The following is a 26,399-nucleotide window of genomic DNA, read 5'->3' as shown; positions in this document are numbered from 1 at the left end:
ATCAAGTTATTTTATGTGGATGTATTGCACTTTCTTGCATTGCAAATCTATATATTTTTACATTTGAATAGGTTACATAATACTTAGAATATCAATCACTCAATTACTTTACATTCTATCCGACTAAATTGATTATAGGATGTTTTTCATTTAGGTTGGGGGAACACCGGCAGTAATACGCTACCTACTGGAGCTGGGGTTACTAGATGGTGATTGTATAACAGGTGTGCATTTCATGTTTAATTTTAGATAAGGTCCATATCACCTTTATTTGTGACCACTTATTAAAACATTCACAACCATTGCAGTTACAGGAAAGACACTTGGGGAAAATGTCAAAAACTGTTCTCCTTTAACTGAGGGTCAGGTGAGACACAGTTCATGGGCATGATTTTGTGGTTGAATTCCTTTTTTAAAAACAATTCAGTTTCTAATCTATTATTTTGTGCCAATGCAGAAAATAGTGAGGCCCATAGAAAATCCAATCAAGGCAACTGGACATATTCAGATATTGTATGGCAACTTAGCACCAGATGGGTCTGTTGCAAAAATTACAGGGAAGGAGGGTATTTATTTTTCAGGTGCTAGTCTTGGAGCCATTATATAGATTCATGGAAAATGCAATATTTGTAGGGTATTGACAATATTTCTTTTGGTTTCTGTTATACTTGTTAGTAATGGCTAACACATTAAGACTTGCAGGACCCGCTCTTGTTTTTGAAGGAGAGGAATCCATGTTAGCAGCTATATCTGAGAATCCTCAAAGTTTCAAGGTATGGAATTTCCAGTCTGATCACTTTTTTCAATTGTTTGATTCTTAGCATAAAAGTTGCCAATAACTGGCTAAACTTGTGAGAACTGGACTTAAAACTGTTAGTAGAACAAAAGAACGAGAGGAGAGCAGAAGAGTGCATCTTATGGGGAGAGTGCTATTATGCAGATTCCAAAAACATCTTTTTTGGACCTACTCAGTAAGAACCACAACCTCCTTGCAATTAATTTTATGGAGGACTTACTATTACACAAGTAATTGGTAAATTATATTGATGTCTTATCATCAACCAAACCTGCCCAATCTGAATCTATGAACCCACTGAGTTTGGAATCATGACTCCTAGTGTATAGAACCCAATAATCAGAGATGCTCGTCACATAATGCAGCATGCGCTTCATTGCTACCCAATGATTAGCCTTGGGGGCTGTGATGAAGCATGAAATGTAACTCACTGCAAAACTGATATTAGGTCTAGTAGCAGTGAGATAGATGAGACAGCCCACTAGTTGTCTGTAAGTGGTTTCATCAACAAGAGGAGAATCAAATCTGGCTGACAACTTTGGTCCTTTCTCCATAGGTGTGGAAGCAGGCTTACGATCCTGCATTCAGAACCTATCTAACAAGTTCCTGGCATACTTATACTGAAAATTACAGATGCTACCATCATTCTGCCAAATCTCAACACCTAAGCAATAATAGAGAAGCCCCAAATCTGTCATATCAAAATCCTTGCACAGGTCATGTTTGATTTCTGCAATCAAATGTGCTGATCTGCTAGTAATGATCAAGTCATTCACATAGACAACAAGAAATAGAACATTTCACCAGAGTGTTTGATATACAAATTGCTATCATAAGGGCAACACTGAAAACCATGAGCAACTAAGTACTGATCAATCTTGATGTACCATGCTTGAGGGTTCTGTTTAAGTCCATAGAGTGCTTTCTTGAGTCTGCATATTGGTGTTCTTTGCCAACAACCTTGAAACCACAATGAGCTACAATGTAGACTTCTTCCCGCAACTCACCATTGAGGAAGACACTCTTAGCATCAATCTAATGGGCTTTCCACCAAACTGAGCTACAATAGTGAGAAGAAGATGAATTGTACTCATCTTGGCAGTAGGAGCAAAAGTCTCCTCATAATCAATGCCTTCCTGCCATGTGAACCTCGAGCAACTAATCTGGCCTTGTATTTATCTAAGGTACCATCTAATCTACATGATATTTGACCTTATACACCTATTTGCAGCTAATCAGAGGAAGATCAAAGAGAACCCAGGTGTTATTCTTCAAAATACTCAGGTGTTTTGCATTCGTTGCCTGTTCTCACTTTGGAATCCTTGTTGCCTCTTTAAATGTCTAAGGCTCATAAAAACTATGTAGGCTGGCCGTGAGAGCAACTTTAACAATGTTTTGCAGCTTGCTCTTATTTCTAGAACATTTAGGCACAATGAACTAATCAGGATGAAGATCACTGATGGTTTTAGCTCACCATTTAGGCCGGAGAGTAGATGTGCCAACATCAGATGGAGGAGAAATAAGTGAAGCTAGAGGAGGAAGAGTATCTTGAACAAGTGGAACATTAGCATCATTTGGAGGAAAGTCAGATAGTGCATCATCAAATTCAGAATCTACATCATCCCTCCCATCAGGTGAACCTAATGAAAGATGAACACTCGAATCGGAAGCCTTCAAAGGTTGATCCCTAGAATTCTGCTTAGACGAGGAAAGTTGAAATGGTCCTTGTTCTTCATCAGAGACATCTTAATTGAAAATGAGATGATCAATATCTATATCAATCAACCGATGAGCCTTATGGTTGTCACTGTGTCCTATAAACATAAGTTTCTGACTCTTGGAATCCAATTTGGATTGTTGGGCATTTCGAATCAATACATATGCTAAAGAGCCAAAAACTTTTAAGTAGTTGATCCTAGGTTTGCAACCTAGTCCAAGCTTCTTTAGGAGTCTTCCCCTTAATTGCATGTGTGGGAGACCGATTAAGGAGATAGATCGTAATAAACACTGCTTTTGCCCAATTTTTTGTAGGAACTTTCATGTGTTCCATCATAGACCTGGCCATTTCTGCAATGGTGCAGTTGTGGCATTCTATGACGTAGTTTTTTTTAGGGGTGTATGGTGTGGTTAACAAATGTTTTATTGCCATGTATATCACATAAATTGGAGGAAGCAGTAGAACTAACCTCCTAGTCTAGGATTTTTCATGAGTTTCCCCTTAACTACATGTATACATTGCTTCTGCGCAATATTTTGTAGGAACATTTCTGTGTTCCATCGCTGACATGGCCATTTCTGTAATGGTCCGTTTGTGACATTCTACAACCTTATTTTGCTAAGGGGTGTATGGTATGCTTAATCAGCATAAAGTGGAGAAATTAGTAGAACAAACAACCCCTCCCCATTATCAAACCTTAGAGATATAATAGAATAACTAGACTTTTTTTCTACTTAGGGCTTATATCTCTTATATGTAGTAAACACATTTGATTTATGTCTAAGAAAGTACACCCACATTTTACGATTGAAATCAACCCAAAGTAAGAAATACTTGCATCTAGTAATGAAAGGAGTATTCATTGGACCACATATATTAATGTGGACCAACTGTAGTGCCTTGGCTTGCCATGAGTCACCATTTGTGAATGACGTCCTGTGGTGCTTTCCAGTTGGACAAGCTCCACAAACTTGTTGATTCCGAGTTTGAATATAAGGTAGACCATGTACTAAATTTCCTGAACAAGATGAGCAAGATAGTGAATGTTCAGGTGACTACATCACTGATGCCATAGATTGCTGATAAAAGATGATTTCACTGCGAAGATGTTAACATGCTTTTCGCACTCGAGTTTTTAAATTTTGTAAATTGGTCCTGTGGAAAATTGTTTTAGTTTCTTGTTGGTTTTTGTTGCTAACAATGCCGCTGTAAGGTTTGGTCTACAAAGAGGCAGCATCCCGATAGTAGGTTGAATTTTAACTTGAATCATGGATTTCAAGTTGAAGTTTGCAGAATCAAAGTTCAAGCTTCAATTTCAGAGGTCTGTCATTGTTAAGCTTGAAATACTGGTTCAGAAGAAATGCAGATTCAAGTTCAGGTTCAAGAGTGCAAACGATCGGTCCAGATATGCAGTTCAAAGTATGAAAGTGTAGGGTCAAAATCCTCCTAAGTCTAGAATTCGAAATATTAGAATTTACAATTCAGAATCGTCTACAAAGAGGCAGCATCCCGATAGTAGGTTGAATCTGAACTTGAATCACAGGTTTCAAGTTCAAGTTCAAGTTCAAGTTTGAGTTTGCAGAATCAAAGTTCAAGCTTCGATTTCAGAGGTTTGTCATTGTCAAGCTTGAAATACTGTTTAGAAGAAATGCAGATTCAAGTTGAGGTTCGAGAACGCAAACGATCGGTCCAGTTATGCACTTCAAAGTATAAAAGTGTAGGGTCAAAATCTTCCTAAGTCCAGAATTTGAAAGATCAAAATTTACAATGTGGAATTGACAATTCACTTTCATGGTTCATCTGTTCATCGTTTCAAAGGCACTAATTCAGCTTCAAAGGGTGAGTGATTTAAGAATTGAATTCAAAAGGACAGTTTCAAGATTCAAGGCTCAAAACTCCCAAAAATAATTCAGAGTTTTAAAACAGAGGTTTTGTTTTATGATTTAAGGTCCAAAGTCCAAAATGCAGATTCATCTGTTTGAGAATTCAGGTTTGAAGTTCATATTCAATTTTAGGATTTGAGAGGTTTAGTTCAAAGATATGATTTAAATGCAGTTCCATGGTTCGGGTTTCTTTGGTTCAAAGGGATATTACAGTGGTAATGATATGGTACCATTGTAGGGTTCATTTGTGAAACTAAGAGATAATTAGGCCCTTAGATAACATATTTTGGACTCTAGTTTGAAGGATCTAGTGTCAAGGCAACAAACTGTGAGTATTTAGTATTCATAGCCTCTGTAATATGAGACCGAGTTAGGTTTGCATATTCATTATGAAATGAGTGTCATTATAGTTGAGAATTTCAAAGATCTGCACATTTGAAGTCTCCCCTGGAACCCCCAAATTCATCTACCTAGTAGAATGGAGCATGAAGTTGAAGGAAATCAATTGTAAATATTATTTATGTCCCTTGATTATATCAAGATCTTGGCAATATATTCAATCCAATATCGATCAATTGAGAGAATAGACTCAATGTGGTTATACATATAATTCCAAACAAATAAATTCTTTGTTTTGAGCAATTGATGTCCGATTCCTTTGAATAAATGATGGGTTCAAATTGCAATCAAGATGTAACTGCAAGGATGCACAATGCCTTCATACTCAACCATAGAAGTGAGCCTTGACAAAAGAGAAGCATTCTCGAAATGTTTGATATAATGTATCGAAGTCCAAGTGTTGACCATGGTAGATGCTTGTGATCCCACATTCAAGTCATGACATGCAACCTTGAGAAAGTTCGAGTCGAGATGGCACGTCTATCATGAACAGAGAGCGTTATAAATCATACAAAGGTTACTAGAGGGAAATAGACCGTGATTATGGTAGTCACTAAAGGCTCGCAAATTATTTGATAGGATGCCAATTCCATTGTGGATGAGTTGGGGACTTGAAGACACATGAAAAACACAAAATTATTTGATAGAATGTCATGGCCAAGAGATGAGAGCTCAAGGGGGTCTTCACGGTACTGATACAGGGTATAATATTAACCTTCTTTCAAAGCAATTCATATATGCCGACTCATACATGTGCATGAACACACTATGTGAGGTGCATGTAGTAGAGCAACTCACACGATGCAGCCACTTGTTGCACAACTAATCTTATAAGTAGATGTCTTTAACAGTGACATCGAAAGATGTTTCCTAGATACACCTTGACAGGGCTATATGAACCTCAAGTCATAGTTGGAATTTGAATGAGGAGAATACGATTAAGGCATTGTTGGTGGACGAGTGTGATAGTTAGCTCCCAAATCCCAATGTTGACTCACCTACCTCGAATCTTAAAACACAGTGGTCATGTGTAAAAGGGCCAATTTATTCGATAAAAACCATGTGCACTGATCCCGTTTCCAAGATTCCATGCAATGTCTTGAAGAATACAGATATAAGAATGTATATGTAAAACTCTGATAGCCTCTCTGTTATCATGTATCATGCTGAGGAGTCAAAATGTCAGAGAAGTCAAAGAAACCCACAGTGCAAAACCCAAATCTGATGAAGATCATCAAGACAAATGCCTGTAAACACCTTCAAAATCCACCTCTTCCTAGTTTTTACTTGAAACCCACAACTTCATACGATGCAGCGAGAAGAGTGGAGTCTTCAAACACCTACTACAGAAACACACAAGTGATCGGGTTATTAGAGAATTAGGATCGGGGAGCTCAAGCAATCACAAAGTTTGAGATCTGCCCCTCAATTAATCGTCCAACATGCTCTACATGAACCCAACTAAGAGATGGCTCCAAATTGTTAGACAAAATATCTCGCATGCAATAAGCTTTGTCAAGAAATCTAGTAGCATACATGAGAGGATGTCGTGAGTCTTGAGGAGTCTGATATGCTGCTTGAAAGTGTCCACGTTTCATGCCTATGTCAGAAATCAATATATTTGCCAACCCCAAATCAAATTGGAGGCTTGATCTCAAATTCTCAAGATACCCCTCAATTCACAAGTAATTCCATCATTGGTCCTTATTTTAGAATGTGCCCGATCTGATATGTTAGAGGTGAAAGTCAAAGATTTCCAAGCAATGAATGGCATGAAGCGGGCCCCAAAGCTTTTTCAAGGACGAATTGGATTTTGAGTCCCTTTGTCGATCAATATCTAGTCGAAGGCTAAATGGAGATTAGTTGTATAATTTGCCTTATAAATAATGCCTGGTTAATAATGGAAATGTTTATGAATAACATAGTGCTTCCGATCATAATTTGAGCAATCCATCCAAATGCCGATATGTTGGTGGTATCTTCATCATTTTGCAAATGAATTCTAAGTTAGAATAGAAAACCATGATTGCATGAGGTAAATAGAGAATTGTGCTTGGGTAGAAAAGTCATACCGTGGATCATATGTTGGTAGTAGCCCAAGGATAGGTGTATTTGAGGAAGAGTAAATTATGGAACTAAAACATTTCAGTCATATTCTCCCCATTTGTTGAGGTATGAGTTTGTATTACAAAGATTATGGCGTTGCCAGAACTGGAGAATATGATTAGTTATTTATATCTAACATATAATAGTCTAGGTGGCAGCAACCCTTTGGGTATTGTCATAGGTGTTGTTTAGGTATAATATAATCGCATGTAATCCCAATTAAAAGTACCTCATGAAGAATCTTATAGATATTAAAATAATCCTAACTTCAGCAATCAAAACATATGAGACTATCCACAAAGGAAGTATAAAAGCTTCAAGATGAAACTAGAGTTTGCAGGAATCAATTTTAATAGCTGAAAGGAAAGACCTATCAAATAGATGGGAGATAAATGTGGAAAAAAGAGATCGCCAGGTTCTTTTTACGGTGGACAGTCTTGAGGCTGCCAGGGAAAGGGGGATACATCTCTTATGCTGTTTGTAAAAAGGAAAAAGGGGGAATTTATTTTTTATTTTTTAAAATAGATTTGCAGAGATAGGATAATCTTGTGGTCATCCTGTTATGTACTTAAAATGTAGGAATTTAATATGTCTGATTTTAAAGTCTGGGTATGAATTTCTTAGACTGATGTTGATTATGTAGTCATTTCTATCACATTCTAAATGTAGTTTTGTAGTGTCATTCATTTTTCGTAAAACAAAGAAATACGTTCTTCCATTTTCTTTGCAATACGAAGGATTGGCTAGGTAGTCTTGTGGCTGCTTATTCGTCTTTCTTCTTCCATTTAGTTCATAAATCTAGCAATCACATTCATTTTGTGTCTATGAATGAATGTCAGAAAACCTTAGTATCTTCAGGTTAAAGATACATCTTATCATTCAATTCATTGCAATTTTTTCAACGAGGGAGCTGTACCTCTCAATTCAGAGGAGAGTTATCATCCAATGATTACTCATCCAACCGTTAGTTTTGTTTGTTCTTCCTTCTGGGCATTTAATAGTCAATATATTACATTATTGCTGAAGGACAAATTTGTTTACTAGTAGGAGACATGCTTAAGAGAATCACCTCTATCCTCAAGTTTGTATAGACCATGAGCCTCAATGTCAACAACTACAATAGTGTGTGTTGCACAATTAACAATCAAACACTTTCGTATATTGAAAACCACATCAAACCGAGGAGAATGTCGCATAATTTGACTCATTGAGAGTAGGCTTAGTTCCACGGCAGAAACATAGTATACATTGAGGAAAATGAGATTTCTCCCACCGGATTGTATCTGAATGTTGCCCTTGCCGACAATAGTATGCTCTTCACCTACTCCAAAAATGATTGAAGCAGTAAAAGGAGAAAAATCTATAAACCAATCATGCCTGTGAGTGAAATGCCGAGAAGCATCAAAATCAATATACCAAGTAGAAGATTTTGCATGGTTTGCAGGTCTTTTAGTCATGAAGGGGTAAAATGCAGACTCTTTCTACTTTTTGTGCTCAACAACATTGACTTTAGGTTGAGACCCTCCTTGCTTCCGCTATTAAGAAGCTAATTATTTTCTTTGAGCAAATGGGCATATTTGTTCCAGTAGTTACAGTGCTCCTTTTTTGAACTATCTTGAAACTAGTTGGAGCCCTTTTACAGAGATGAATTAGAGTTCTGAGATTTTCCTTTATCCTTGTGAAAGGATTTGGCTGAAAAGTTTTGGTTTGAGGAGGACGAGGTGGCACTGCTATCAAACTGTTGTTTCCAACAATACTACTGCAAAAGTTTGGTACACAACTCTGGAAATTTCATATCAATATTAGTGGAAGTAAGGTTGAGAGTCTCTATAAAGTGCTCATAAGATTTAGGTAGAATCTTTAAGGTGATGATTACCATATCATTTTCCTCCCTTTTCCAACCAATAACCTTGAGCTGATTTCAAATGTCCTTAATCTTCGTGAGATGCTTTTGGAACTACATGCGTTCATCCACCATGATGGAGAACAACTGGTTCTTTAGAAAGAACAGTTAGCTCTTGTCAGATGTCTTATGCAACTCCTTCAGATGCTTCCAGATGTCTGTTGTAGACTTACCAGAAGGAATCTGAGGCAATTGATCATCTGTGATAGAGAGTTTGAGAAGCATAACAACTACTCGACTCTTGTCATTAAACTTGCTCTATTTTGCTTGGACTGTGGTAGGATGATGTCTTTGTGCCCAAAACAAGTGTCTAGGTGGCAATATTCAAAGATTGTTAGTATGCACTGCTTTTAGGTGTTATAACTTTTGCCGTTGAATTTTTGATTGCCCATCAACATTAAGTTGGTCAATGACACTGTCTTGCACATTTCCTAATGCACGAAAAATGAAAAATGAAGAAGAGGCGATAGTATAGACTCAATGCAGGAAACAAAGGAAAATCCATGTACAAACCCAAAAAAAAAAACCTTCAACTTTACTCCATGGTTAAGCCCACATTGCTTGCAACCTCATTTACAAAACCCTCCACAAGTGTTGTGCCTTATGAATCATTTCTTAGAAAGCCTCTTAAGCACATCAATTGATAAGTGGAGATATATTTCACAAGTCAAAGTGTGATATTGCTATTAGGATTCACTTGTGTAGTTTTTGAGTCAAACTCATTGACCCAAGTTTCATGAGTATTGGTTTATAAGAATCCATCTCTCATGAGATTGGATGAAACACTTAGCACTCATTGCATCTAGGTGATGCTCACAATGATAAAACACCAGAACTTCCCAAAGGCAAGTAGACTTAACCAAGGAGTTTACTCCAAGGTTAAGCCCACTTCACTTGCAACAACATTTGCAAAACCTTCAGTAAGTGTTGTGCATCATGAACCATTCATAAGAAAGCACCTTGATATCATCAATTGATAATTAGGAGAATTCTCTCAAAGTTCCTTTTTATTACATATAAATAAATAATTATACGCAAAGTTGGCTTGATATACACATATGTGAAGTGATATATACACATGTATATATCAAAACAATTTTATATGTTGAGCTTGGAGAATGAATCACATGAACTTTTTAATTTAATTTTGAGTGAAGTTATAAATATCTGGCAATATTATTAATTGCCAAAACTTATTTCATAATTGACAAGCCTAAAATGATTATAATGATTATTGTAGGGCTCTTTATTTTCTCTAAAATAAATAAGGGAAAACTTTGTTACTTGCTCTTATTATGAAGTAATTGGTAAATATTTGCTTGATATAAACAGTGATCAAGAGATCAATTTATACAAGAGACTGAATGATGTATCCTTAGGAAACAATCATAAAGAAAAAACACATTCTATTCTAGAAACAAGAAACTAAATATTAGAAACATTGTAATATTTACAAGAGATTACAATAGATAATCATTAGATACTAAATAGAGATAATAGAAACTATCTATTATCGTAATACCCTCCCTTAATGGTTAATCTATCCAGAGCACAAAGCTGTCAAAAGGCGTAAAAGGCAAATTCTGTCTTCTCAATGTGCTTCGCATTGTTTGCTGAGGGTTGCGAACTAGATTGCTTAGACAAGGAAGCTAAGTGCTTCCGACATTCAACCTTCATGTGCCCATACTTGTAGCAATAGTTACATTGAATTTTCTTTTTCCTAGAGCCTTTTGAAGCTCAAGTAGAGGACCTTTGCTGAGAACACTGTTGCGAAGGAGACTTGCCCTTATCCTTCTGGAAGAATTCTTCAACAAAGGCTTGCTTTGTGGAGGGGCAGCTGGAACTGCTAATGAATTGTTGTTTCCACCGATCTTACTGAAGCAGAAGTGCGCAAAGATTTGTGAACTTCAGATCAACATCGGTATAAGTGATGTTGAGAGTCTCGATAAAATGCTTGTAGGACTTGGGATAACTTTTTGATGGTTATGACGACAATGTCCTCTTCCTCCATCTTGCATCCAATGGCAAGTAACTGATCACAAATTTCGTGAATCCTATTCAGGTGATCCTGGAGTGAATTTCTCTTATCCATGAAAATAATGATCCCGAAGCAATTTGTGCTCATCGCTATTCAGGTGATCAGAGTGTTCTTGAGAAAGAAGGCTCTTCTTTTGTCCAAAGTCTCATGAAGTGTCTTGAGATGCTCCCATATCTCGGCATCTGTCTTGTTAGATGGAATCTAAGGGAGTTGATCATCAACTATGGATAATTTGAGAAGCATTGTCGCCTCTTGATTATGTTGACCATATGTAATCCGATCAAGACCAGCTTGAGTAGGTCGAGTTGTAGTGCCTAGAACCACCTGATCGTTGCCGCGGTATTTGAAGATGGTTAGCATCTGCCGTCTCCACATGCCATAATTGTGATCGTTGAACTGTTGATTTCCCTCGAGCAAAATACTGGTCAGAGATGCCAAAGCACGTTTTTCTAGTGAAAAGAAGTGAAAATTTGTGGACACATACTTCAAGGCAAAAAAGCGGAAGAACAAAAAAATGGAGAGGTACCTAGAAGTGAGCTCAAAAAACCCAGAAAGAATGTTGTTGGATTATGGATTCATTGGCTCGAAAAATGAGGCACAGACTTCAAGGAATCCAAAAAAATTTGACAAGAACCCAGATGAGCTCTCGAAAACCCCCCCAAGAATAAATAAAAATATTTTAGATTTGGTATTGAAGAATTAGGGTTTCAAGTAAAACCCTAGTTGACTGCATAAAAAGCTTCAAAAAGGCTTTGAAAAATGATGGATTTGGAGAGAAAATTGCAGATTCTGGATGCAAATCAAGACTAGAGGTTTGTAAAAATCCTAGATGCATCCCAACACTGCAAAAAAATGACCATTTAAAATTTTTTTTGGCAAAAAGGGGCCACAAAACAGATGTGCGATTTTCAGAGAAACTCGGACAAAAGTGGCAGAAAAATTGGGGGTTAATTGGAGAGAAATGACGTCCAACAGACGTCTACATGAACAACAGAGAATAACCCTCAATTTTCAAAGGATTCACTCATGCTAGTTGCAGATAGAAGGGCGCGAGGTTGCAGGCCAGGAAAAATTGCATGAGTTACAGACAAAATGGCGTGATTTTTTGGCAGAAAAATGCTAAATGAACTAGAGGTTTTGGAAGCAGATATGCATGAAAAATAATTGCGAAAATTAAAGGCAGATAATTCCGACCAAGAAATTATAATTATTTTTGAAATTTTTGAGTATTAGCTCTATATCATATTACAGTGTGATTGGTAAATATTTGCTTGATATTAATAGTGATTGAGAGATCAATTTATACAAGAGACTAAGTGATGTTTCCTTAGGAAACAATCGTAAAGAATAGAAACATTCTATTCTAGAAACATGAAACCAAATATTAGAAACATTCTAATATTTACAAGATATTACAATAGATAACCGTTAACCAACAAATAGAGATAATAGAAACTATCTATTATTGCAATAGCTCTTTTAGATCACATCACAACAAATAAATAAGGCAACTTTGTTACAGTCTTATTTTGTTTCATATTGTAACAATTCAAATATTTGAAATTTATACAAATAAAATCAATGTTAAAGAGAAATAGTATCAATCAGGCAATGCGATATATTCAATGTAGAAAGAGAGGAAACTTTTGTTTGTAATTGCCTATCTCCCATGCCATTTCTGACTCTGCAACACTTAAGGACTTTGTAAAACTTTCGACCCAAATTTCCTAGCTGCGTCTTCAGTGTTGCATGTCGATTTCTTAGACAATCACAACATGCTGCATGTTTTTCCCGTTAGTGTTGTTTTAAAGTTTCTACTAGTTTCCCCCAATTTTTATTTGATTAACTGTCACTTTTTGGCAATTAATTATCTGATAAATCACAAATAAAAGTTGAAAGTCAATGACCAAAAGTTCTTATTTTTTTTGGGAATAAATCACTGCACATGCTGACTCCTAATTAATCATGTATAATCGTTATTTTTTGTCTTTTTCTACTTCTATGCTATTAATATATATAAACTATAGGGATTCGCTGCTTCCCTGTTAAAGAGTAATCTATTATAGCGCTTAATAATTATAATTTTAAAATTAGTCTATAATATTAATTATATAGTTGATCTCATCAAAATTCATGAGGCAAGGCGTGCAAAGAGATCAATTCATATTGAAACTGTGATTTAAAACAAATTCATCAGCTGCTTCAACACTCACATGCCCCTAGCAATTTAGGATGATTGAGGCCCTTTAAAATTTCGTTGACGACCGCCATTGCTCCTCTGCTTAGAGGTTGGAAAGAAAACTAAAGGGATAAAGTTATGAGTTTTTCCCAAGCCAATTCCTCATTGACTTCACCTCCATCCTAGAATCAACCCTATTTTTGAATGATTCGTCAATTTCATGAGCGTTTTTGTAGGCTTTCATAATTTTTTGAAATGATTTTTTATGTTCTTTTGTCATTTTAGGGATTTCAATGTGATTTAATGCACTTTAAATGCAAAAAGGTCATTGAGAATCGGGTCAACAAATTTTTTCACAAAATCGGCAAGCTCCAGGATTCAATATTAATTTGGATTTTTTGCAGATTTACTCTTCTATGCTTGAAAGCATCCCAAAACATATTGATTCATTTTACAAACACAAGCCCACACAATCATTTAGTATCTTTGAAAGTTGCCATTTTTGCATTTTCAATCTTGCTGTTTTGTTTTAAAAGTGAATAATGGTAGAAAGGCCAAATATTTTACGAAGGGAGGGATCTAGCTTGCACAAGGGACATTTGTCAATCAAAGGTAAGCATTTTGTGAGAACTTTTCTAGTTTCTTAAGACTTGTTAAAAACATTTTGAAAGTTATTAATTTTTTAATTTATGTTTATATGTATTGCATGGCTGTTTTTTCTTTTGTTGTAGTTTGATAACTTATAAAAGGGCCACATTTTCTTTTTTTCTTTTCTTTTATCTTTCTTATACCAGCAATCTATTTCAAATAGCTACTAGTTCAAGTTCAATGTGGTCTTTGAGGCAAATAGACAATCCAAATATGATTAAGCATCACCTCTATGGAAATATGTTATGGTGACTGAACAACTTTGAGGAGGTGGGGCTTTTCTTTGGTGTTGTAATCACTACGGTGTCAAGTATAAGAGCCTCTGTGGTCAAGTCAAGGCTCACCTACATGCTATGGCTGACCATAAAATTATGAATTGTTAAGGGCCAAACAAGAGGTCACTGAAGGAACAGATTATGACATATATCATACAACAAGGAGAAGCTGATATTGTAGGTGAGAGCAAATCTAAAATCTCATTCTTTAGTGAAGAAAGTATTAGGGAGGCTACCTATAGGCTCTCCTTCAATAGTGGCTGGCCAACTACTTTCTTCGAGACACAGTGGCTCTTTGGACAGCCTTTCCTTGAAGTACACATCACTGTCCCTGACCATAGTGGTTCCGAAATGCCATGGAACATAGAAAATTAACCATCTTCCATTTTTTTAATAATAAATTCAATCATTTTGGTAGATTAAAATGTGAAATTTAATTTTAGTTTTTTTTTCATCTTTTTTGATATATTATTGTTATATTTTGTTTAGTGTTTACACCTGACAAAGCTATTTATCTTGCATTCATAATGAAAATTCAGGGATTTGAATATTAGTAAATTAGATTATTTGTGACATTGTTAATAACAGGGTTTTGAATATTGCTGAGTGTAACTGTTTATACTATTTACAACTGCAGGGAAAGGTGGTTGTTATAAGGGGAGAGGGCCCGAAAGGTGGGCCTGGGATGCTAGAGATGTTAACTCCTACTAGTGCCATTATGGGTGCTGGTCTTGGCAAGGTAATGAGATACAAAGTTTTTAGTGACCGGACAAATTTGTGGTAGTGGTGTTTAATTGCTTGAGGGTATCTTGGAGTTTGTTGTATTTAACTGCAAAGATGGTGCTTGTTTCAATTGGTTAAGTATTGTCTTTTCAGATACTGACTGATTGCTAATTGCTCAATCTGGGCAGGAAGTGGCCTTGTTAACAGATGGAAGATTTTCAGGCGGTTCACATGGTTTTGTTGTTGGCCATGTATGCCCTGAGGCACAGGTATTCCTCTGACTCAAAATTATTTCCTGTCATAGTAGCCATTTGTCTCATCTGTTGTTCGATCAATTTGTGGAAATCACATTTGCATTCAACTTCTCAAGTTTTACCTGTTTAATGTAATCTGTGAGGCAGATTTTACAGATACTTTAATGATTTATGCTTTATAACTTTAGGTAGGGGGGCCCATTGCCCTGATCCGAAATGGAGACATGATCACTATTGATGTGAAAACAAAGAGAATAGATGTGGCTTTGACAGAAAATGAGTTTGCAGAAAGACAGAGGAAATGGTCCCCTCCACCATATAAAGTAAATAGAGGAACATTATACAAGGTATGCCTTTTCTTGATGGATACATGCATTTTGGTTTTGGCTGACTGACTGGTTTTATTTTTTGATATGCATTTTCTAACATAGATTACAATGTATTGGCAGTACATAAAAAATGTGAAATCTGCAGCTGAGGGTTGTGTCACAGACGAGTAAAACCTAAAATTTTAAGGTAATGAGCCATGTTCTGCAAATATTCAAGCATTTATACGCATCTAGTGCATTAGAAATATCATCATTTAGGATAAAAGATTTATCTGAAAAGGCTTTTTGAGACTTTTTTATTTTTATTTTTGAGAAGCTTGTGATCCCTGCTGATTTCAATGTGATAAAGGCAAATGTGAACAAATGGAAGTTAGCAGTAGTGATTTATATCATCCAGTAAAGTAGACGTTGAATATCTTTTCTGTTCTTTTTCACAATTGTACATCTGAGAATGCTAACATTCTATCAAAAAGAAAGAGCTATAAAGCACCTTCTTTTTATTTCAGTTTTAATCTTCAGATATTTTAGAAATTGAAATGGATGCATGACATTGAAATAATGGTTTTGTCTCAATCTTTACCTCTTTGATTATTTGAAAGGTTAACTGCAGTAAGTGGCAGTAAAATGGCTGAAAGTACAAGCATAATGTATGTGGAACTATGGCTTCATTTGGAAACCCTTTACCATATCTGTGATTTTTGCAGGGTTTGAGATAGATCATCAGCAATAGAGAGAGTGTAGACATGACAAAAAGAAATTCAAACTTAGCCTTTTGCTGGTTTGGGTTCCAGGCTGGTACTCCACGTCCATTCAAATAAATGATGGCCCTTCATTTCTGTTCAGATAAATGATTACTTGTTTTTGTGATATAAGATGTGTAAATTCCTTCAGGAAGGAGTGTTGGTGTATTTACACACATTATGGTAGCTTAATTTAGATTTGAACTTTCAGATTCTATAAGAGTAGGAAGAACTGAAGAAGTGTGAAAATGCTACACAATATGATTAACTTCATTATACAAGGAGAAAGTCATACCTTGGCTGTTGTGCAGCGGACCAGGGAGTACCCCTTTGCACAGTTGTAGGCTGCAACATCTTAGTAAGCTCCACTGAAAAAGCCAACATTTTAAGAGGACTGAGGCAGGCATTAATGCTGTAACCTTTGTTTTTGAGAACTGCAAACTTGTGTGCATGCTTTATCAGCTTCTTTGAAAACCTTTACGAAAATATGTTCTGAGGTACTGCTTGCTAAACGTTTCAGAATTATTGGAAGCACTAATGATGTTGGATGATTACCGTTGACAGTAAAACTGGTGCTTGATACTGATCTTAATTGTGCTTGTAAATAACTTCCATTAAAGCCAACAACTCAGAAGAGATAGAATTAATGATATGGTTCAACAGCAACACATACTGGAAAAGAAGGGTGTAATACAATCCGTGCACATTCACCCAACAAAGCCCACAGCAACAAATACCAGAAAAGAAGGGTGTAATATAATCCGTGCACATTCACCCAACTCAAGCCACAATACTATCCTACTCCTAAGTATTATTTATTTATTTATTTCAATCAATGACACAGCCAAGTACAATCTCTTATACTCTTTTCTCTCTTACAGCTTAACTCTTGCTCTCTCTATGACCGTATTTCTCTTGATGTTCTCATATCTGTGCATACCAGATGCTATTATCAAATGCAAAGTCAAGGGATGTCTTTGGAACATGTCCATTCTCCATCCATTACTTTCACATAATGAAGCTGCTTATGGTACTACATAACTTCCTTTTCAAGCTTGTGGTGTTTTCCTTTCTGTACATTTTGTCTAGTACTATGGTACCAGTGGCACCTTACAGTACAGATTAATCATTATTATTATCAAAATTGATGATGAACCTTACCAGCATTAACTATCCTCTGTTGTCCTCAAGTCAAACTTGACGAAGAACCCTGTAACTTCTGAAAGAATAGCATTGGCAGTCATTGCACAAAAGTTTTACAACTACAAATTTTTGAAAACTTGGTAGTGTCTATCTATAAGGGATCTTTTGGAATTTTTTAGTGGCATCTTAGGGTCTTAGTTTTGCAGTGTATCCAAATGCTTTTGTTGAATTTTGGTTCTGCTTTCTCCTTAATAACTTCTTCCATAGAGGTTGACAAACCTTTTCTTTTTCTTATATTGAGAAAATAGCACAAGTATCTATCAGTTTATCAGGTGACTAAAAAGGTGGAGAAACCTCTCTAGAGCAAGCCCCAGGGATAGCAAAGGGACACTGACAAGCCCCGAACAGAAGTAAGTGTGGAAAGTCGACAAACTTGTGCCCTATGACCTCTATATATTTTTGATGTCTTAATAACCACAATTGTCCCTACTTGTCAGATTCACCACAGTGCCATATTTATGCATTTGGTCAGTGATGGTAGCCCTTCCTATTCATTCGCTCCTTTATTGATCTAAAAAATAAAGTAATCGTCTTATATTTGTGCTAGTATGGTATAATTTTTTGTCACTTGTTGCCTAACTTATGGTCACCCAAATTATGTTGTGACATTTTTTATAGCTTGGAGGCTCCAAAATATTCATTTAATTTGTTCTCTAGATATATATTTGATATATCTAGGTCCACTTGATAAGCCACATTAGCTTCCTCCTCTACTTATGCATATTTGTGGGCTATCCATTCTATCCAACAATATTCTTTCTATAGCGAGTGTGTGATATTTTTTTTCCTGTTACACATATAATTGATTGGTTGTCATTGATATCAAACTTGTCATATTCAAGATGTGTGGCATAATATTTGGATTGAAGGTGTAATCTGTGTACAGGCTGTATGATAGATATATAGCAGCACATACCAAAGCATTATATTTATTCTGAATGATAGATATAAAATAGTATATACTAGAACAATCTATGATAGATGTATATAAGCATATCGTGGAACACTATAGTTGTTTGGAATGATAGATATACAATGGTTAATACTTGAGCATATTTGAGCAACTTTTTGGGTGCAGTCCATGACAGTAGCATGTTGATTTTGGAGAAAATTGCACTTAATGGAGTTTGTGCTGACCTATTTGAATGGTTCTTGTGTTAGATTTTTTCCTCTGCAACCAATAGAATTTGCTTTGTGGACCAATTGTTCTTTTCCTCTAGACTATATGATAAGTTGCAATGAGTATAAGGTGTGTACTCATGAAGTTAAATATATAGAAATATTAAAAAGAAAGAGGTGAAGTTAGAAGATTGATGCAAAAGGTGATTCAAGGTAAATGATGATGTGAATGCACACAAATGGAGGAATTTATAAAATGAATGGGCGTCTATTGTAAAATCTCCTTAGGATATTTTGTCTAAATTTTACCATAGAAATTTTTAAAAAAATTCATGCAATCATTTCAACTAATTCAACACAATGTACAAAATAATATAGATTATCCTAATGAAATAAAGATTCTAAATAATATTGCATTTAAATCTTTAGCAGAACAATAACGAAAATTCAATCGTAAACATAAAACTTACATTCAGGTTGGATAACCAAAATAATGAGTTTGAAGTACAAGTGAGATGAGTGATATTTCTAACAATGGGTTTTCGTCCATTGTTTCCAAGTTCGAGGGTTTTTGTCCTCAATCTGTTCAAGTTGAAGCTTCCAAATTCTTCAAGTGACTAATAAGTAGAGCACAAACCAAGCATAGTACAATTGAGTGTCTTTTCTTTTTTAGAACATCTTTGTGACCCTTCGTTTTGAAACTCCGATCTTTTTACTATCTTCCTCTTTTGTTCCTTTTTAAACACCCCTTGTTAATACTAAAATGATTTTTGTCAATTCACATTAAATTCCAATGAAGTCATTTTTTATATTTGATAAAGTTGGCATTTAATTTATTGTCCCTAAAAAGGGACATTACAATCCTCTCCTTAGAGATTGCTTGTCCTCAAGAAATCATGAATTTGCATACTAATACTAGGATCTCATATTAATTTGCAAGTTGCTCTATAACACATTTTGGAATCTTTGAAATCAAAACATGTCACATTGTGAAGCAAAATGTTTTCAATGCATCTCATTCATCAACAAGATCCTTGGAAAACATTGCTTTATTGTTTTGTTACACCAACCTGACAACCATTAATAATTGAAGTATGGACGAAGTTAAAATCATCAACTAGCCAATAAACAACTAACATATTACAAGGACTCGGCGAGAAATCTCAATGTGCATTGTATTTTCCCTCATTATTCATCAAAGTCTACTCAATTTTGATTCATTACAATTGCTATCAATCAAACCAATATCTTCACCAATCACATGATTGCCATCAAGTCAAAGTTGGTAACTAGTATTGCTTGGCTTATTGTCATCCTTATGTGAAAAGGTAGTTATATCATGATATTGTGAAGACGTATCACTGCTCTTGTGAAAACCAAAATTTTTGTGGTACCCTTGTCTCATATCTTCTCTCTTCACAAGTACAACACCTAATCGTCGAAGACCCTTGATCATTTGTCTCATGGTTGAAGCTACTTTGAAATTTGCCCATGGAATCTATTTTAACAACTATTTCATTGCTACATAATGATGCATCATTTATAGATTATTCATCAAAGTTCTTGAGTTTTGACTTCTTGTTCGTCCTTTTGATCTTCTTTAGAATGTAACATGTCTCATTTTAATAGAGAAGGTGGAAGCACTATGCTACTTCCATTTTTTTGTAACATTATTGACTCTTTAAACAAATTGTATGATCTCTTTGGTTTTAGAATTGAGGACATCTTCCTTGTGAGTGGCTTCCATAGAAATTTAATATTCAGCCTTGTATAATGAGTAATGTAACATGCCCAATTGAAGACAAAGCTCATCTATATCCTCTTTATCATTTGCAAACTTGATTGCAATATCAAATAATTTGATTTCATATTTTCCATTGCCTTTTTAGTTGTATGGAAGTGCATACTATTAACTCCATTTGCTATTTTCTTATCCCTTCCCTTAATTTGGGTTCCCAAGTAAGATTCTTTCTATTTTTATATGTATCATCAAAATGCGCTAATGTTGAAACAACCATATCCTTTGACTTATTTTTTTCCTTCAAATTATATGCTCCTATTGGTACACATATGGACCCAGATTAAACTTTCAGTGTGGAGTCTCAAACCTCTTTAAGCAGTTCGAAGTGATTCAATGGTCTTGATAGCTCAACAATTCTGAAAGGTTTTTTTATATTTAAAGAAAAATCAATGGTTTGATGTGACACAATTGGTGTGTTAAGAGGTTGGTGCCCAGAATGTGCAGGACTATGATAGGAACCTCAGGCTCAATGATTTGTATTTTGGTCTAAATACATCTTACTCCAAGTTAGTTGCTCAATTCAAAAGTTCAAAATGCAATTTCAAAATGCAGATTCAGTTTTCAAAATTTGGAGTCCAAGGCTCCAAATGCAAATCCATTAGTTTAGAAAAGTTCGGAATTCATGTTCAGTTTTCGAGCTCAGCCTCGATTCAATGGTTCAGGTTCAAAGACTTATCTCTGATTCATTTTAGTTCAACAATCTAGAATTCAAGCCATAGTTCAATATTCTAGAGGGATACTCAAAATTGGATTCAGAATGACTTCATGAATTTCTTTAAGTAGACGTTTAGGAAAGTTTAAAATGCTCTGCTCCATGTCATAATAATCCAAAGATTCACAAGTTCAGGCTATTTCCATAAGATTCATGGCTTAGAGATAAGTTCCCAAATATCACCTCAGAACATCTGAATCATAGAAGTTGCAAGTGGAATAATTTGATCACACAATTTGGTATGATAACACCACGATCCATGAAAGGCAAAGAAGCTTAATATGGGTTTTCCCCTATGAAGTTGTCAAATTATAAATGTGGACATATTAAATTAAAGAAAAATCTATCCATTAAAGGGAGAAAAATGAAGGCAATTGGGCCCCATCAAGAAGAAGTGTGTTGAAAGAGAATGACATCAAGTTCACTATCAACCAAGAGGGATGGATAGACCAAGAATTCATTGCAATAAGTTGATTGGCTTTCTTTAAACACATAGAAGAGAAGATCTTTGTTAGATACTTTGAGTACAAATGCATGCAGTCACTTGGTTGAAAAGAATCCAAACTGCAGATTGAAAAAGGAATTGGTAAGGCATTTGACTATCTAGTCACTAGCATGATTTTATGTGAACTATCTGACAAGATGAAGTCTAGAGTGTTAGACAGAGATTGTAGTGAACTGATTGATAGAATGCCGATGACTTGATAAAGTTCTGGTGATTGAAATGTGTATCATAATACACAAGCCTGAAATCTTTGATCACATGCTTCAAGGGTCTCTTTACGGGAATGAAATCAATGATTGTATAGTATGAAAGAAGAGAACTCTTGTGGTGTACAAGGTGCTTCGATGAAAATGTGATGATGGGCCCACAGTGATCATCTCTTTCTCAGAACGTATATAAAACTCGAAAGCACAAGTTATGATATGCGAATTATTTGACATCATGTCAATGGATATAACGCTCATGATGTCAGGTAACACAAAGTGTCTGTAGAAATGCCAAAGATTCTTGAAGGCCATCAAAACATGACAAGATTTTCATTATTATTCAAATCAAGGGGTAATGACAATATGGCATCGGGAACTCAATAAAAGTGATAAGAAATAGTGGCAATTGTAAAAACAACTAATCTAATCTATGATTGTTTTATTCTCAAAGCCCGCGACATTAGAATATAACAACGGCTCCATGAACATGGGATTCATCTTAGAAAACACAGACAATGTATGTGAACCATCAGAGAAGATGGTAAATGAAAACACCCCACCAAAACCATGAGCATGCACTCCTGTTAGTCACCGCAAGCTTCAAATAGAAATTCATTACAAAATTGATGAAATGAGCAGCAAAACAAAGAATGCACACATCGAAATGTCCATGGTAGAGACAGGACACCATGTGTAATGGTGACATTTAAACCCATATACTAATTGCTTTACAAAATATTCATGGAGCTGATTGTAGACAATTGTCGACCTCCAAGCATGCATTATCCAAATAGAACACGTTCTTCTATGATTGAATTGATTTAAAAAATGGTAGTTGCATTCGTTTCAATTCTCTTGTTGCCTTCCCATTAGGCCAAGAAACATATGACGATGTCAGGCCTGTCCCGTGTATGATAATTCATTCTATATGGCATAATTTTGGAATGAAGGTCACAACATTCAAATATAAAGACACATTTTAATGGTTTGGCAAAGCTTGCACGTAGGGTTTTTGAAGATATAACTGTTGTTACTATGGGCGGTGGTATAGATTAAAGCTACATTTTACGAGGCAAACTCATAAGGGTCGAAGCTTCATATTTCCATGACCTTCCATAGATTTGTGTAAAGTATTTTGCAATATGACCAGACCATGGGAAAATGAATGGTTTATTCTCACATGCCTGAGCCTCATCTCATGTTCAATGAGAGGGTGAAGATATGAATGGAGCCCGCGGTCGCATTTAGCAACGTGGAAGAATCATACAAGGAATGTCTTGGAGATTATTTCATCTATGCCTCATTTTCAGTTTGAAGTAGCTTGGTATTTAACAAATATAATTTCTGGAACATTTCAGCACACTGAAATTGTAATTGACCATGGGGGATTGCCTCTATTTATCCACCTTCTTCCTTCCACCAATGATGATGTTCGAGAACAAGCTGTGTGGGCTTTGGGGAATATTGCTGAAGACTTTCCTGACCACAGAGATCTTGTGCTAAGCTGTGGAGCAATGAAGAAAACCACAACTCGAATTTATTCAGGTTAAATTTCTCCTGCCATGCCTTTGAGCACTTCTTCATATTGCAGATAATGATGTGCTTTCATATGCATGTTGGGCATTATTATACTTTTCTAGTGACCCCAATACCGAAGGTATGTGTTCCAATGGAAATGTTGGGAATTGGTCTTCAATATTGAATCACATATAATTTTCTAATCACTTTGAAAGGAGAAAATGCAAAGATTTTCAAAAGCCACCTGTCTCGGTAGCATTTTCTTTTAATATTATGAGGCATCAAACCTGATAAAAAATAAAAAGAAAAACCTTTAGAAATCAGTTATTCAAATTGAAAATGAATCATGGGAGTAAGGAAGCAAAAGGTGAATCTCATTGGGGAAATATATCAAAGTTGAAGGCAAACATCAGGTCTAGGGAAGTGATAATAAAGAATAGCTTCAAAAATGTAATGAAGAATAAGTTATTATAACTATAACTGAAAAGCTACAGGAAATGAGAGAAAAATAAATAAGCCGACAACAGCAAGAAAAGGGGTTTTCCACTTTTTTTTCCCATGGTTGTAGACTGGGTGCTACAGCAAGGGGGAAGTCTTTTTTTTCAGATTCGATCCATTTCTTGTGAGAAAGAGAGGGCAGAGTTCATTTCTGAACTGTGTTGAAAAAGGGACAAATCTTGTTTTAAAATGTAATGAAGAGAAGGAGTTTTAGTTTTCTTTTAATGGTGACTTTAATTGCAAATGTGTAATAAAGTATTTGTATCTTTTATGCTTTAGGGAAGGGAGACTTGGAAGTTGACTGCATATCAAAATCTAGAGTTTGAGTAGTTCTCTTTCCACTAATCATGATCTTTGTATCACTTTAGTTTTCTCTAAAATGTGCTTTAACGTCACTATTTCTTGTATATGTTTGATTACAAGGTATCTTTAAAGTTTCGTTTCTTCACTTTCTCAAGAGAATGGAAAATGCATTCTCATTTTCGTCTGCTTTGTAATACAACATTTTGGCAAGTGAATTTTGTGTCATCTGTTGTTTTTTGCTTATCTTTTCTTTTTAGTCATTAAGTTTCCGCATCTATTTCGTGTTTACGAGTAGATGTTTGTAAAACCTTTTATGCTTTCTGGTTAAAAGCATTCACATATAATTCATTTTATATCTTACACGAGGAACTGTACTTGATAAAATTCAAAGGAAGGTTATCAATCCAATGATAACCTATCCAATTGTTAGTGCTGATTAGTCTTCTTATTTGGGCATTTAGAGTTAATTTGCATGTATTTTCTTGGAGGACAATCTCTTCACTAACAACTCCAAATCCTCATTTGGAATGGTTGATTTTTAATTTTTTTTTATTGCACCATTTTAAAATTTATGATACAAATGTTCCTTCATCTTTAAATGCACAACCACATTTGATATTATAAGATCATTTTCAAATGATTCCTCATCATGAGATGATTCATTTTTTTTCTTGGGGACATATTGAGATAAAACATCCCCATCAAAATATTTATCAATAACAACTTCCAAGTCGCCAAATAAGAGGCTTGTATATCCCTCACCATTAACCATGATTGGTTCTAACTCCTTTCAAGCTTTGATGTTATTTTGTTGGATCCAAACTTTTGGATTCTTATCTTTTTCAACAATAATCCAAACTTCTTTGGATGACTCTTCTTCCTTATTGTTGCCACAATTGTGATTAGGTGTTCAAGTTTGCTAGCATGTGAAGAAAATATGTTCTCTTATCAATAAGATCTTGTTCATTTTTAGAAATCTTGCAACCTATAAACCCATTGATATTAGTTCATTTTCAATCATGTGCTCCTTGAATCTTTCAATATAATGCTCAATCAATTTCTTTATGAGCCTAAGTGAGATTTTATGCTCCCCTCTCTACATTGCCAACAAATGTGATTGTAACTACTTACAGATATCATCATCCTCATCTAAGATTAAGGACATAGTAGTATGCATACTGACCCTCACATTATTTGGATGAGTATTACTGAAATCAATTGAGTAACATTAGAACTTTTGAAGAAACAATTTATCACATCTAAGATCCATTATAATGATGAATGTCTAGTACTTGTCATGATTTCTAGAATCTCAGTGCTCTCACCAAAGGTGGGGGCTTTGACATCGTGTAATCCATGTAGGCTTCCCACAATTAGTTGTAGAACCTTCATTAGTATGTCATCATTATAAGGTGCAATAAAAGTTTTATTTGTAGGATTTCATCGTGACAAGAAGCAACTACTAGTTTCACAGCTTCACGTGGATGTTCCAATAACTTGTGATGAACTAAAGAAAACATGAAGGGTTGCAAATCCCAATCCAAAAGCCTCCATCTGATCAGCCCACTTTGGATAAATATGCATCTAATGCTTCCAACTTAGAAACCAAACTATCCATAGATTTCCCATATTTCGACTGTAATCTAATTTTATAGAGCTCATTTCGTAGAGGCATAATCTGAGATCCATTTTCTTTTTAGATGCCCCATATACTACGAGATTAGAGAGAGATTTTATTGTTTGTTTAGAGATTGCAGATCCCTCTTAGATTTTCTCAAGTACACATATCAGTGTTGTATTGTGCTCTATCTTCGTGAGTCCTTACTGTTTCGTGACCATACTTTACAACTATCATTTCCCAGGAGTCAGACCTAGGCACAACTTATTACAACCTTCTTCTCACCCTTAGCTCTGGCTTAGGGTGTGAAGTGATCGTGTAGTTTCTCTAACATGGGCCATTCTAGATTTGGGAGACCCCATAGGGGATCTCTTCGCTAGCGACACTCCTCTCGTAGCATTGAGCCTCACCATGGGGCCTCTAGTAGCCGCCAACCATATTAGTCAATGTTGGACTTTTTCCCTTTGAGGACGGATACCTAATCTTTTCCCTAATGTATCTTGCTTTCTTCTTCATTTGTTGTACTTGTTCTTCTATGGACACTGTTTGGTGCTTCATTTGTCAGCTATCTTCTTGGTGTAAGCTTCCAGTCCCATAGACCCAAGTTTTGGTCTTTTGTTGGACATTAATAAAATTATCTTATCTTATCTTAACTATTCACCATTAAATGTCCACTAAATTCTTTGATAAAAACATTGCTTTTCAGATTCTCCATTATATTTTTTTATTATTACAACACACTTCTACATAGTGTAATATGCTAACACCATGAACAACCACCTCAAATCCATCCCAATTTTCCTCCCATTTGCATTAATTATTTTAATTGCAATCCTTGACTGAATATTTACATAGTGTTGGCCTTTAAAATGGTAAAATTGATTCCATCCATAATTAAGAAACAATCAATCATAAAAAAATGATAG

General features: G+C 35.4%; 1 protein-coding gene across 1 annotated transcript in view; it reads left to right on the top strand.

Moving 5' to 3' along the window:
- Positions 1-16,559, top strand: part of LOC149578095 (dehydratase family) — a 60,306-nt gene extending 43,747 nt beyond the window's left edge. The window contains exons 7-15 of the mRNA XM_089827490.1: positions 155-224; positions 309-367; positions 458-581; positions 703-773; positions 14,582-14,683; positions 14,856-14,936; positions 15,110-15,268; positions 15,371-15,437; positions 15,955-16,559. Coding sequence (XP_089683616.1) covers positions 155-224; positions 309-367; positions 458-581; positions 703-773; positions 14,582-14,683; positions 14,856-14,936; positions 15,110-15,268; positions 15,371-15,421 — 717 coding nt within the window. The 3' untranslated portion in view covers positions 15,422-15,437; positions 15,955-16,559. The remainder of the gene's footprint in view (positions 1-154; positions 225-308; positions 368-457; positions 582-702; positions 774-14,581; positions 14,684-14,855; positions 14,937-15,109; positions 15,269-15,370; positions 15,438-15,954) is intronic.
- The last annotated feature ends 9,840 nt before the right edge of the window (positions 16,560-26,399 follow it).

This window comes from Cupressus sempervirens, chromosome 1 (genome assembly GCF_028749045.1).
Source record: "Cupressus sempervirens isolate cs-2001-9-10 chromosome 1, ASM2874904v1, whole genome shotgun sequence".
Taxonomy (NCBI): domain Eukaryota; kingdom Viridiplantae; phylum Streptophyta; class Pinopsida; order Cupressales; family Cupressaceae; genus Cupressus; species Cupressus sempervirens.
The sequence above is the reverse complement of the archived record's forward strand: the minus strand, read 5'-3'. Positions and strand labels throughout refer to the sequence as shown.